Below are 14,632 nucleotides of genomic sequence, written 5' to 3'. Positions count from 1 at the left end.
GATTGTCTAGAATAAAGGCAGCATTACACCCAAATGATTAACTCTCTTACTTCCCAAAAATAAAATTAAGAATGATGAATGCAGATAAAGGGTTCCTTTAACTTTATAGATACGCTTTAAGGAACAACAACTTGTGGTGAATGTGAATTTAAAAGAAAACCAATTCTTACTTAATGCATTTAACACATGGTACTTTAGAATTAAACATAATACAGAATAATACATATTCTTCAACTATTCAATCATTAGAGAAAACAATATTAGCATAATTGCTTGCATTGGATCTGTAACTGGTCCTGAAAGGCTGTTCATCTGTGTGGCAGAGGACAGACTTAAGCAAGGAAATGAAAGGAGGCTGCACTGCTGCATAATGAAGTCCAGACCACCAATTTCCCCAAAGCATGCTAAAAATACACTTTGCATTTTTATAACCCACAGAAAACACATGGCTAAGCAGAAACTTTAAATTAGATGTTTACTTCCAACTTTAAGTTCCACCGACGTCCTTCTCTATCCGCTTGTTCTATAAGAGGCTCCCAGAGAGCGTGTGTTTCATTGTAATAATGCACCTGGAATGCAGGAGTGAACACAAAGCTGAACTCATCTATCTTTCTCTTCCCGATCAACAAACCAAACTCAAGAATCATGGAAACCTATTACAAGTTCAAGGGACTGCCGACCCTAGCAACGAAGCCATTTAAAAGAGGGATGCCCAAATTCGAAGCTATCACCCCTACTGACATACCTCCAGCGTCATGTCAGCTCTGGCTGTCATGAGAGAAGACCAATTTTTCACGGTTCCAGAAAACGCAGATTCTGCTAATAATAAAGGAACGGTACGATGTCCCAATCCACACTCCAGGGTGACCTGAACCGATTTCACCTCCACCTCAAAGCGTTCCTTTTTTTCACACTGCTCGCTGGCTAGGAAGGTTTCAGTGACTTCCGTGGCCATGTCGACACCTAGGAACCAATTCTGGCACTGGTCAACGGATTTGACGCTCCAGAGGTTCCCAGGATTACAAGCAATCCCTCCAGATTCTTCCTCCTTTGCCTGTGACTTCATGGCAGCCAGGATAGTCATTACAGTGTTGAGAATTATTGGTGAAACCTTAAAAAAAAAAAAGGAAATTAAAGCTGAACTATGCACTTTCTTTATATGTACTAATTGTAGACCGGTGTTTTTCAAACGTGGCAACTTTAAGAGGTGTGGACTTCAACTCCCAGAATTCCCCAACCAGCATGCTGTCCACACCTCTTAAAGTTGCCAAGTTTGAAAAACACTATTGTAGACAGTGGGTAAACTTGAAAAAGTAGGCTTCCTATCGCTTTGCAAATGCATTTCCATTTAAATCCCGTAATCCTGCGTGCGCAGTCAAAGGCTGATTTAAATCAAGGGCCTTCCACATATCAGCCTCTGATGAAGAGCTGCTATTTTACAGATGGGGATATTTTCAGAGCGGTGGTAAGATTACTCCTGATAAAATCAAACCAGTATTTTTACGATGGATGACCACAAGGCAGAAGCTGCATTGTCACTGAGAGAGGTAACCTCCCTTTGTCAGAGGACAGTATTATGTACTGCAGACATTCTCCCTTACTAGCACACAGCCTAAAGTGAGATTTAAAATGTCCAAAAGAGGAAGGCACGGGATACTAGATTATCTATCCTACACACTGTAGATCTGAACTCAGCGGCAGATTTTTTCTAGGAATACACAGAAGCACCAGGGTGACAGAATGTGATTTGCTACTAACTTTCACGATCAATGTGTCCATGATCACATCCACACTTTGCACTCCAGAAGTATTCATCGTGGCTTCCACAGCTAAAGAGCATGGTTGCACCACCTTAAAAGAACACAAGCAAAGTATTGTGGTCAATGCAACCTTTCTATTTTCAGAAAAAAAGTCAACTTCCCTAATACATGCAAAGGGGCTTACCGTGGTGACATTCTTCTTTGCTTTCCCCTGGAGGAAGGGGCAGGCCAGCACCTTGAGGTCAAACACCTGAGCGGTCACCTGGTGTGCCATCGAGCCCCCTGACAACATGAAACTGCACTGGAACGAAGCTGCTAAGGCAGGAGCATCGGCCTTTGTCAAGTTGGCAACAAACACGATTTCTGGATCCAAGATTTGTGCTATTACCGACATGTTTGATCGCAGAGCTGCAGCTATAAAAGTTTAAATCAAGTTTACTGAGCTATTAATTGGTTACCAGAACAGAGCAATAACATACACCATCATTATCACGACTATAGAAAATACAACAATCCTGCGCTTAAGTCGCTGCCCTGGCACTGTTGCTCTGAAAACAGAGCAACTGGAAGAGAGGCACTGCAGCAATGTCGGCCCCAGCAGGATCTCGGGAACTGACCCGCTCAGCGGGAGAAAGAAATGGAGAAAGTCTTTTACAAGTGGCCTCCTGTCACACAACTGCTGAATCCAACTGAGAGGCAAAAGCTTCACTGTATTATATTGATCAGAAAGGAGGTAAACACACACATGCGCACATACGCACACACACTCCCTGAGGAACTCAATCATTTTGTCATGAAAAAGAGCATTTCAACATTCCTAGTGTCAACGCAAAGGCCAAGATCGGTGGCGGGGGGGGCAGGCTCAACGGCCCGAGAGAGTACAGAAGGACTGACTTCTGTCTCCCATATCTCCTGTATGGGAGACGCCATGTTACAAACTACTTTTGAAAATATCCTCAAGTCTCCTACTTGATTTTCCAGAGACATTGATTGTCAAGAACTATCGGTATTCCAGATAGTCTGTGGATCACACAAACACTCAAGGCACCATCCAACATAAACTGAAAATAAAGTCAGAACACAAGACTGCCCAGTGATTAAGAGTTATTGATATTCAAAGCGGACGTCTGTGACTCCTTCTGTCTGCTGACCTTTTTCAGGCTTAGGCTTTGCCTGGGAAGCGTGCTTTAAGGAAAACTGGGTTGATCTTTCCGCTGGAGAGCTTGCAGGCATGGATTTAATGAAGAAATCCGCCACGGTCAGTAAGAACTCCATGCTGGCACACAAATACAGCTGATCCAAGACAGATACAATTTCACTCCCATTTTTATCTTGCTTGTAGCTGATGTCAATCATGACGCTACCAGCCTTACCATCCTTTTTAGCTAGCATTCTGGAAAAGAAATGCATTCATAGAAGAGGTGGTTGTGTTTATAGAAGAATTTGTAATAGATTAATCCAGTTTGCACCCTCCAATTATGCCGAGGCTAAGATTCCTAGAATTTCTAGTCAGAGGGCCCCCATCTGCAAGGCATCAGATTCAACAGACCTGCAACCAAATTCCATATTCTTTACAAAAGGTAGATTTTTAATGGCTGACCAATTATATGAAGACATGCATCTGTTTGAGGAAATAAAGATACCATAATTTGCCACTTGCTACTATAATTTGATGCCAACTGGCAGTTCCCAATCATTTTTTAATTTCTTCTTTGATACAAATCAAATAACTTAAATAAAAGGAATGAATGAATGAATGAATGAATGTGCATGCACACGCACACACACACCTAATTTAGAGGCAGGGACAGTATAATTTACACACCATCCATAGAACTGCAGTTCCTGAACAGTCTAGAAACACAGGAAGCGAGTAAGTAAACTGATGACATTGCAGAACTATTCAAGTCACCACCGAAAGGAACAAAAGCTGAAGGGAGATTCTGAGGGTGAACTTTGATATATGCACTATTAGCATTATTATGGCATTTACAAACTGGTCTTCATTTGCACTTCTGCTTCTCTTCCCTTGTATTCTATTTACCTGGGTAGTAAAGCCTTAGGAGAACATCAGTGTGTGTGTGTGTGTGTGTGTGTGTGTGTGTGTTAAGCAAAGTACCTATGGTACACACGGCAGAGATGCGGTGTTTTCAAATAACTGCTAGACAGCTAACCTTGAAGTCACTTTCTGTATCCCTTCTCTGAGATCATCCAATGTACATGTTTCCATCTTAGTACTGACATCTATAGAGCCGTCTGAAAACATCTGTCCTGATGATCTCATAAAATGCAGCCGGAGCTCTCCAAGACGTAAGTGGCTATTGTGAAGCGAAAGCTGAGATTTCTACAACAGATAAAAATGGTTGAGATAAAAAGATTACTTTCATAGCTCACAATACTTCTCCATCAATCTTGGTTTGGGCTGGTTTTTTTTATCCCTTTATTATTTTTATAAATAACTCAAGCCACAAACATACCTAATACTCCCTCCTCCTTCTATTTTCCCCTCAACAACAACCCTGTAAACAGAAGGTTCAAATAGAACCTATCTGAACAGAGAAAGAGCATGGAAGGACAATTTTTTGTATTAAAACAACAAAACTCAGTTTACAAAGAAGAGATCTCTCCAAACAAATATTTTAAGGCTTTTTGACACCCAAGTTAGTCAATAGAGAAATCCTGAAAAATATCAGAAGTGGTGGGAGAGGGTGGCAGGATGCCAGGCAGAGCAAAAGTAAGGAGCAGGAATGGGGCGGGGAAAGCTGGGGGCCTGATGAACAATGTGTGTGTGCATGTATGAAGGGGCACACACAAATGGATACCAAACTCAAAGACAAATTTTTACATGTTTTTGCTACAGACTCTCCCCTATTTGGACCACACTGATCTAGTTTGCATGTTATTTTATTAATGCTATATCTAGGGGTCCCAAGAAAACTGGCTTTCAAGAACACTGTCACAAACCTGGTTCTCATCAGCATTGTAGAGAACAATGGAAAGAGATTCAAAGTTGAAATGAAACATCACAGCCACACTTTTCTTAGGCTGAGCGTCACCAAGTCCTTCCTCTCCAGAAATCTCAGGAATTCCTGAATGGTTGAGAAATAAGAAAGGCATTTAAAAGCAATAATGACTACTAGTGGTCTGAGGACTGATACTCATTTAATTCTTATGTGACCATTATCTTCACATTAGATGCCAACCCTGTTTGATCTTATTTCACAAACAAAAATTTTATTACGGCCAAAGACCAGCATAAAATCTTATTTAATCAATCACAATAGAATACAGAGATGTAAACATCTCTAGAAATTTTGAAGCCATGAAAACTGAATGAAATACTGCATATGAAACATTTTCATTGCAGACTTAAACTGCTTTCTCTGTTCTCTTATAATATATTTTATAACTTGGCACACACTAGCTAAATTTATTCCCTTGGTAAGCATGCACAGGACTGCATCTGAAATAAGAAATATTTTTTTCTTCTGAACGAATTACAAATGTCCAGCATATTAGTGCATCATATGCTTAGTAGCTGAGAGAGACGGACCGGCCCAAAGTCACCAGCCAGCTTTCATGTCCAAGGTCTCCAGGTGTCAGGCCACTACACCGAACTCTTTTCTCCAGTGCTTCACAGTACTATTTTGTCTTGATTGTGTAACAACCAAATAAAGTATTTTGCAACTATTTTAATTAAATATCCAACTTTGGGAAAAGAAGTACCTTCACCAACATCAGCCACAGTTTCAGGTTTGTGCTTTTGAAATTTCTGAGCTTCTGGTAAGGTTGAATGCGTAACTTTGGGATCCGCAGCAGCTTCACTGAGATTCTCTAGCAAAATTTTCATGAGCAAAGTCAAGTCATCTTGACTGATTGAGATCTGCAAAGGGCATAATCCATTATTAAACTGCTTTCCTCTGGCAACACTACCCATTTTGTTTTTTGTTTTTATAAACAGGTGGAAATAGTAAAGATCAATCTTAGGCTGGCGCAGGAACTTCACACCTCCGTTTATTAAAACTCTTCAAGACGCCAGATTGCAGACACCAGGAAAAAAAATGCTAACCAGTATAGATAAGAAATACTTGCCGTTCACCGTGACGGGTCTGTATGAATTAGCTAATATCAGGCAGCAAATACAGATACACAGTGATGGCAGCAACTGCACAAAGTATTGCCCAAAAGGGCAGAAACGGTTGGTTTTCTCTTTACATACTTGCATGCATTCAAAAGAGGCAGGAATGCTTCCACACAGAAGAAAAAAATCTTGGGTAAAACAGCTTCAACTTGTAAGTGGAGACAAGCTGAACTGGAAAAGCAAAGCCCTTTTCCTGGCAAAAGCAGCGTAACCTTTATTAGGCCAATGCCTCATAATCCAAGTTATAATTATGGTCCAAAGCTTATCTCCACAGAGGTCGTGGCTCTCACAACATTTGTGACCTTACCAGCATGGCCTTCAAGTCTCCTTGGACGGCAATCCCTGGAATTTGAGGATACCAAGCTGCGGCTAAATTCCTCTGGATGGACAGCTGCAGATTGACGGGCTGCAAAATTTCAAGGTCTGGCTGAGGACCGCGGCCTACGGTGGTCCTATAGATGAAAGGGGAAGAGATGGTGACTCACAAGGTGGCCCTCTGAGCAAACCAGCCCCTCCTGCCGGCAGTCCGTGACGTCACTGGGAATAGCCTTCAAGGTCTAAGGCTCACCCACTTGGGGATGGGCATCTTACGGCATGGAAGGCACGCTCACATCTTTCATCATCTGTTTCTGCTGCATGGGATCATAAGTTGTTACAGGCAGGGGAGCCTGGCAGCGTCCGCCGGCTTCCTTCCTGCTGAGGTTTTACGGCTTCTGTATAATGTCCTCTGCTTATTTTTGAACTGATCTTTTCACTGTAACGCAGTGTTTCTCAACCTTGGCAGCTTTCGGATGGGTGGACTCCAACTCCCAGAATTCCCCAGCCAGCACAGCTGGCTGGGGAATTCTGGGAGTTGGAGTCCACCCATCCGAAAGCTGCCAAGGTTGAGAAACACTGCTGTAATGCAAGCTCCCACCACAGGGGTGTTTCCATGCAGGTTCACTAGTGAAAGGCTGTTGTGGCGGGTTGGACATTTTCAAGAGATGCCCAAGTCGTATCCGTGGCCTGGAGTAAAGCTGAGGTGGCCACTAATCCAACAGGCTACCCTGCCCCAACACAGCTTAGTTCAGTACAGGCGACTAAGCCCTTCTGAAATCTTCCCTGTGTGTGATGAAAAACAAGCAAGAATGGCTTGCTTAGAATAGCAACCTATGTTGTTTAGGCTTGCATTCATATCCAAATACAGGGTGAGCCAACTGAAGCTCGCTGCTATGCTCCAGAGAACCACCACAGTGTCTCTAGTCAGGCCTTTCTGTTGCAGAAAACTGTTCCCACTGCCAGGAGAAACCACACCACAACATCCAATGAAAATCTGCACTAGGCAGTCATCTCTCTGTTAACCTCAACCTCAAGGAGAAAGAAGTTAACAACATTTATACCTGGAGATCTTTAACTGGGTTAACTGTATATCCATCTTGTCAATCACTGGAGGAGGAGTATTCTCTTCCCCAGAGACCAGAGTGAACTCATTCCAAACTCTGATTAAGCCAAGATCTGCTATCAGTACATTGCTGGACACAGAAGACTGAGGAATCACTATAACTGGAGCTTTCAGGTCGATGTCCATTGAGAGGCGAAAGCTCTTTTGAGCAAAATCCTTCATGCTGGAAGCAGCCTTTTCTGCGGCTTGAACTGTGGCAGCACTCAGGGCCTCCTTTGCAGTTTGGAAGTGATTTAGGAAATGCTAAGCAAAGACAGAATTACACAGCCTGATTAAGCAGAACCAGCATAAGTTCAAAGCGATTCAAGAAGGAAAGATACAAATGGATCCAACAGGTGAGTTTGTAGCCAGTATTTTTTTTTAAAAAAAAAAAGCTAAACAAGTATTATTGTGTGAACTCCACCAACTAACAGTCCCATTCCCAAGTGTCACAACATAAAGGAAGAAGAACTTGGAGTAATGGGGCTGGAGTGTGCTGGAAGTGATCTCATTCTTTTCTGTCATTTGTGATGAGATTGGGATCTTGATCCAGAAAATCAAACTCCTAAACAACATTTGAAAAGTCTAAGGCAAGTCAACAGAAAGATCACGCTCTCTTACCAGAAGCGACATGAAGAATTTATGCACATAAACAATCTGGACGCAGCCCACTTTCAGAGACATCTGACCATCAACCTTGGACATATCCATATAAGCATCTCCCTCTGTGGCATCAGAATAAAGGGACATCGTGAACCGGAAGACTTCATCTCCCACTATCGAGACTGTCTGCAAAGATCGTATTTACCGTGATTAGGAGTGAGTTGATCTCTCTGGTATCATCCTCCATCATCTTGCCTACCCTGCCCTTTAGTAAGGAAAAAAGGTCCCCAGGGAATAGGACAAAGGTCTTATGGCCTAAAAAAGGCACATGTAGTAATTTTAGGGAGCATTCATTAAAAGCCAATAGTGCTGGTCTTTAATTTGAAACGGGGGACCCCTGTTCTCTCCTCCTGGTTTAACTAGATCCTGCATTAGCCTCAATAGCTTCCCAGGTTGCTCAGTCCCAGTTTCCTCCTGAAAAGCTTCCAGCTCCCCCAGGCCCCACTCCCTGCCCTCCAATCCCGTTTCTCCGTCTCATAAGGAAAAGGCAAAGTGCGAACCGCCCAGAGGATGCAACCTCCACTTCCTCAACACATTCAAGATGGGCTATTTTCCCTCCGCCCTTCTCTTTTGTTCTGTTCTTAACTTCCAAACTTGTTCATGAGGCTCATTTCAGCAGTCTCAATTCCATGGTCACCTTTTTATGAACAGTTTCCGGATCAACGTTTGTTATTATGAAATCCCGAAGCCTGGCAAAAACTTCAGTGTGCTTTGTTGTTGTGAACACACAGGCCTCCATGCCTAGGGAGAAAGGAAGACAAAACAAAGGGGGATGCATTCAACTTTTGACAAAAGTTCTGACACAGGAATTTTTCTTAAAGAACTGACACTGATTCCATAACTAGCAGTCCTCTCTTGCTTGTAGTAGGCAAAATAATTGACCCAAGGACTGAACCAGAAGAATTCAATCCTACAGCAACAGCAGGGGCTAAATAATGGTGGGGGGGGGGGTTTGACATTTTTCTGACTCCCTGTACATTATCTCAAATGCACTTACCTTGTATTCGGATATCTGCAATATTAGCTTTCTGATCACAGACCAAAACATTAAAGGCATTCAGTTTGGCAGTGAGCTTCAATTCAAACACATCATCGCTGGCTGCAGTAGCAGCAACTGCAGAACAAGAAGACATCTGTCAGCTCATTAGGCGCTCCTTTTCAGCAGTGCTCCTAACTCTTCATCCACTTCCTCGTCTTGTAATCCTCTTTAGCCTCCTCCTCAGTTACATCACACCAGCTTTTCTTCTTTTCTGCCCCCCACTGCCCCACATTCCTGAACTTTCAAAGCCATGCAAAGAAACTTGAAAATTCAAAATGCTTCTTAAATTAATGAACCACCTTGGCTCAGCATTATCAAAAAGGATCCACAGAGAGCGCAAGAGAGAGCGAAAAAGAGAGAGGGAGATCAACCCTCTGATACCTGATTTTGCAACAGCTAATTTGGGCTCCTCCGACTGTTCCTTTACATCAGTCCCCTTATCAGCTGGTGTAAGACTGCCTGAGGCATATGTGAAAAAATTCATGATAGAAACCAAGGCATCGGTGTGCAAAAGTAAGTCTAACGAAGAAAAGGAGACCTGAAAAAAGGAAGAAAATAAATCAGGGGGTCTCTGCCATCTCATCTGAAAGCAGGTTTTTATTATTTCTATTATGAAAAAATGCCCTTCAGCCTATGTAGGTTAAATGGAAGTTATTTTGCTTTAAAAAAATACAATTAGAACCTGAAATCTTTTTAGTTAAACTAACATTTGTTCTCAAAATGACACCAAGAGCATTCTATATTTGTAGCTAACATAGTAATATGTTTTAATACTTACATTCAACAATTGCTTTGTTTTATTGTAAACTGTTTCAAAGTGAGGACCATCTACATCAGCCTAAGTGAAAATCAAAATTGCAGTTTATTGCAAATGGTGAAGCAAAATCTAAGCATACATAGGCTCAAGCAAACTATTAAGTTCAAACAGGGGTACGTGGTCAAAAAAGTCACGTCGGCAGACACAGCGGTGCAATCAAAGCTCCTCCTGGTTCAGTCCCACCATTGCAGCCACCATCCTGACATGTTTTACTATATCCTGCAGGTGGCCCTGGGTTCAAATATCTAACCTTTTTGGCCAACCACTATCTCAGCAGAGTAAGCGCATGCCATGTTACCGCTAGAAATGCCACAGAGGAGACTAACCTGGGTACTGTTCGACTCCCAGGACCAGAGGGCAAGAAAGAAAAGTGGAAAGGAGTATGCACTCTCTTTCCTGTCTAGAAACAGGCGCCCGCCTCACTATAAAACCGACCGGTCAAAACGGACAGGCCAGCACTGTCCAGCCTTCTAGCAGAAGCCTCAGTCTGATGACTACTAGCAACTAAGATTCAATTCAATTTTTTGTAATGCATATTAATTTGCATTATTTTACTTTGCTCCTTCATATAAAATAATTGGCTTTTTATTTTAAACATCAACTCAAAATACCCCACAGTAATTTTTAGTTTAAAAAAACTGTTCTACCTTAACATATTCCATCTTTAGAAGATGCTTGCCGGATTCATCTGAAGAACTAATAATATTTAATGGATCTCCTTTGGAATCTGTAGAAACAATGCAATTCATATTTAAACAGTTGTAAGCCACTCGTTGCCAACAGATTCACTAAGCAAGTAAAAGTTGATTAATACAGGAAAGATGGTAATTTCTTCATTGATGCAGTGTTCCTCAAAAGAACAGTTGTAGAATTTAAGAAACTGGAAATTACCCAAAATATAAACAGATGCTTCACAAGCTTGATAAGATCCTCCTGTCTATGAAGGGAAAACTGGCTTGTTTTAGCATTAAAGATTTACATCTCAATAGTCATTAATTTGCCAAGTTATATAATTTCTCAATTCAGTTTTTCTCTTTAGGAAAAATCCTTGCAGTCAAAATTAACCCAGAATAACAGTGTCTCACATTTCTAGCCATATTCTCTAACATATTTCTTAAACCACCCAAACCCACCTACCACTAAATAATTACAGGAACTGAGAAAATGGGAGTCTTTATGGAAAAATAGCAAGTTAAACTAGTCCCTTAAAAATGCTTTAAAACTAAACTCAAATACAGCTTTGCGTAATGAATAAGAATAAAAAGTCACAACACAAAATTTAAATATTTAGAAAAACTCGATCTGCAGCTTAACATTGTCATATAAAAATCTGTGTCTAATCTGATTTACATTTGTCAAAACCTAAATTAAATATGACTTACCAGTGAATTCAAGGCAATTCATCTGGATTTTCTTAAGATATGCTGTAACAGTCATATCATGCATTTTAATTCTGCCTTCACTTCCAAGTTTTAATACTGTTAGCCTGTATAAAGGAAAACTTTGCTTTTCCACTTGTTTCGTTAATGTTACTGAAACCTAAAAGGGGGAGAATAAGGTATCTTAAAGACTGCATGGACGTGTTAAGAATACATCAACCATTCATATCCCAGTCTTCTATCTACATTTCCCATTTTGCCAAGCCATCTTCAAGGAGAGAGGTGTGTTGTTGTAGGAAGAAACAGGAATTCATTTCAGTCAGATTCATGAATATGCCAAAGAAGTCATTTCTAGATTCAACAGAGCATCCAATCAGAACACACCAAGTTCTGACCTTGACTCGTCCAGGTGGAGGCACCATCCAGCTGGGTCTGACTCATGACTCCTGAGAAGCCACCACCATTTCCCACACCAGGATGAGCTACGGCAAGTGGGGCATTAACCTACTCCCCCATCCCTTTTCACCCCTCCGCAGAAATCTGAAACGTTCCCTTGGGAGGGGAGCACATGCTTTGCAAATGGGCACTCCCAAGCTCAACTGCTACCTCCACCTAGTATGACAGGGAAAGACCCTCCAGATAAATGCTGGAAGCCCACTGGGAGCAAAGAGAGCTGGACCAATAACAGTCACAGTTCCTCTGGTCTAGGTAAAGCACATACACCTGTCACGCCAGAAAGGAGTCATAGGAAGAAGAACAAATGAGGCTGTTCTTGCCACCGCTTATCCAGGGATACCGTGGGTCCCTTAGGTCTGAATTAGGCTTAATCTGCTTCTGTATACTTATTCAGAAGTTGAATGTTACACTGACAAGCACAGTAATAACCAATGTTTTTTAAAAAATCTAAAAAGTAGGGTCCATGTGTAATACAACAACTGAACTGAGACAGATTCACAAGCTTTCTTACCTTGTTTATTTCAAAGTTCAGCAGCAGATTGGTTCTATCTTCCTTCAGGGCTTCTTCTGAGATGCTTGGTTTCTGAGCTCCAGTTGTCTGCGTCGTTTCTTTTGCCTTGTCCGCTAATTCCAAAACAAGAGACTTCCATTTGAAGAAAGCATTTTTACCTCTTGTTGCAAAAGCAATACTTGTCAGTTTCAGACGTCAGCTATGAGCCTGGATCAGGCCGAGAGCCCCTCTCATTTAGAATATCTTCCCTGCTGCAGTCCGCCCGCTATCAGCTGTCAGTCCACAGCAGGACACGGCACATTAGCTCCCTCCTAGTCACACGACAATCCTGCCCGACCACTGGCTCAAGTGGCCCTGGAGCTGGAGAGCGACACCACCGTCAGTCTTAACCAGCTTTAATTCATTATTGCCCACCTGCTTCGCTCTCTTTTCAAGCTGCCCAAGGTGGCAGGCTCCAGTGTCTTTTATGGCAGGGAATTCCAGAGTTTCATCATGTACTCCATGAAACGGAATATCTATTTGCCCGGAATTTCTCCCCATTCAGCTTCCCGGGTTTTAGTACTTTGAGAGAGGAATAAAAATTCCTCAGACCCATCTTCTCTCCACAAACACATCTTGACAGATTTTTTATGTGCCTTTTTCCTCAGCTGAAATTCCGCAAATGCTGCGCTTGGTGCTCAGAGGGGAACTGCTGGAGCAAATGCTGGATTGGATGGACACTTAGCCTCACACTTCTTATTGTTCTGATGGCTCTGAGGACTTCCTCTCCTCTGAGCATTCGGCCAGCAGAAACATGAACAGCAAGGAGAAACCTCCCTGCAGGAAAAACTCTCTAACTACGAAACCTGGGAACAGAGACCCATTTGGCCCTGAAGATACCAATTTCCTACCTTCAACCTGTGCCGTTGGTTCTGCACCAGAGACGGTTTTGTCTGCTTCTGCCAGGTTTTCAGTCACAACTTTAAGCAGAACATTTAAGTCCTCCTGACTCAGGATAACCTAAAAACAGTGGCATTTCAAGGGGAAATTACATTTCTTCCAACTGAATGAACCACCGCTGAACAATGGGGACTATCCTTGCACATCAAGTAAACGGCTACCTTCTCCTGCCTTTTCGGTAAATCCTTCCACACCCATACCTTTAAAGTGTGTCCAATAAAATGTGAAATAAAAGCAGACACATATTTATCAGCCCTTAATAGTCCAGCTACGCTACCTTTCATCATTCACTATCCCACTCCAATTTCCTTGCTTCTACTGCAACCATAACTAAGCGAAGGTTCTAGTCAAGATCATTATGTCAACCACTGTTTGCTATATAAACATCATGCATTTAAAAGTCACCTCTGCGGCTCTTCCTCCCTTCCTCCTCAGACAGACACCTCCTTCAATATCCCAGAGGCCTCTTTTTCCAGTCCCTGAGGGGCTTAGCCTCAGCAAAAGCCAAGGTAACAAGGTCACCCCTCCCCAAATCACCATGGTCTCAAAGGGAGCCCCTAGGCCCCAACTACTGGGGGACCGTTCAGCACTCCCAGCACACCCCTTCAGCAAGGACACAGACCAGAAAAGGCACCTCTCATAATACTGGAATTAATCAAGGGCTGTTAAAGAGGTTAGAACCCAGGAATTCCTCACGTATGTGTATAATGAAGGATCCCCCCCACACACACACACACACTTCCAACACAGAGCTGCAGTATAGTCAGAAGAGCTGCTTTTAAAAGCACAGCAGCATCTGGCGAGCAGGAATGAAAAGGGGATCCTGCCAAAGGCCTCTGCCCATTTCTCTGCATCTTCCATTTTCTCTCTCTCGGGAGACTGGGAGAAATGTACAAGCACACACAGGAAGGGAAATCAACTTACGCTGATAGTATCAAGATAACCTCTGACTTCCACCATGGGTATTTTGTGATACCACATTCCAGCCAGGTTGCGGTTCACAGAAAGGTCCAGATTAATAGGGTGCAGAATTTGAATGTCAGGCTGTGAACCCCCTCGCTGCAAGACTGTCCTATAGAAAGTAACATGATTATTATGGGGTAGCATCCCTTAATGCCCCCAAAATAATGCTGCGTTTCACTGGTAAAAAGAAAAGAGAAATCAGATTTACCTTGACAACTTCAGCTGTGTGAGGTGTACATCCATTTTATCCATGATTGGAGGGAGCGGGCAATTCTCTGCCAGCACCAAACTGAATTGGTTTTGTATTTTAATCAGTCCAAGATCAATGACAACAGCATTAAAAGACACAGAAGACTGCGGTACGAGGATGACCGGAGCCTTCAGGTTTATGTCCATGGAGAGACGAAAACTCCTCTGAGCAAAGTCTCTCATGCTGGTGGCAGCCTTTTCGGCGGCTTGCACCGTAGCAGCACTCAAGGCCTCGGTGGCAATTTGGAAGTTGCTCAAAAAATTCTGTAACAAAGCAAGGGCTTGCAGGTCAGGA

General features: G+C 42.5%; 1 protein-coding gene across 1 annotated transcript in view; it reads right to left on the bottom strand.

Annotated features, from left to right (window-relative positions):
- Positions 1-14,632, bottom strand: part of VPS13C (vacuolar protein sorting 13 homolog C) — a 67,240-nt gene that overhangs the window by 25,865 nt on the left and 26,743 nt on the right. The window contains exons 33-53 of the mRNA XM_088148310.1: positions 14,297-14,601; positions 14,050-14,197; positions 13,077-13,185; positions 12,187-12,299; positions 11,223-11,379; positions 10,488-10,567; positions 9,802-9,861; positions 9,405-9,561; positions 8,982-9,098; positions 8,622-8,725; positions 7,943-8,110; positions 7,281-7,585; positions 6,209-6,353; positions 5,487-5,643; positions 4,725-4,849; positions 3,935-4,104; positions 2,912-3,153; positions 1,945-2,174; positions 1,759-1,851; positions 746-1,111; positions 480-569 (exon numbers count right to left, since the gene is read on the bottom strand). Coding sequence (XP_088004436.1) covers positions 480-569; positions 746-1,111; positions 1,759-1,851; positions 1,945-2,174; positions 2,912-3,153; positions 3,935-4,104; positions 4,725-4,849; positions 5,487-5,643; positions 6,209-6,353; positions 7,281-7,585; positions 7,943-8,110; positions 8,622-8,725; positions 8,982-9,098; positions 9,405-9,561; positions 9,802-9,861; positions 10,488-10,567; positions 11,223-11,379; positions 12,187-12,299; positions 13,077-13,185; positions 14,050-14,197; positions 14,297-14,601 — 3,441 coding nt within the window. The remainder of the gene's footprint in view (positions 1-479; positions 570-745; positions 1,112-1,758; positions 1,852-1,944; positions 2,175-2,911; positions 3,154-3,934; positions 4,105-4,724; positions 4,850-5,486; positions 5,644-6,208; positions 6,354-7,280; positions 7,586-7,942; positions 8,111-8,621; positions 8,726-8,981; positions 9,099-9,404; positions 9,562-9,801; positions 9,862-10,487; positions 10,568-11,222; positions 11,380-12,186; positions 12,300-13,076; positions 13,186-14,049; positions 14,198-14,296; positions 14,602-14,632) is intronic.

Source organism: Python bivittatus, unplaced genomic scaffold (genome assembly GCF_059951505.1).
Source record: "Python bivittatus isolate LINGU-HERP-01145 unplaced genomic scaffold, Pbiv_v1 ctg000530_np1212, whole genome shotgun sequence".
Classification (NCBI taxonomy): Eukaryota; Metazoa; Chordata; class Lepidosauria; order Squamata; family Pythonidae; genus Python; species Python bivittatus.
This window is presented reverse-complemented; position numbering and strand designations above follow the sequence as displayed.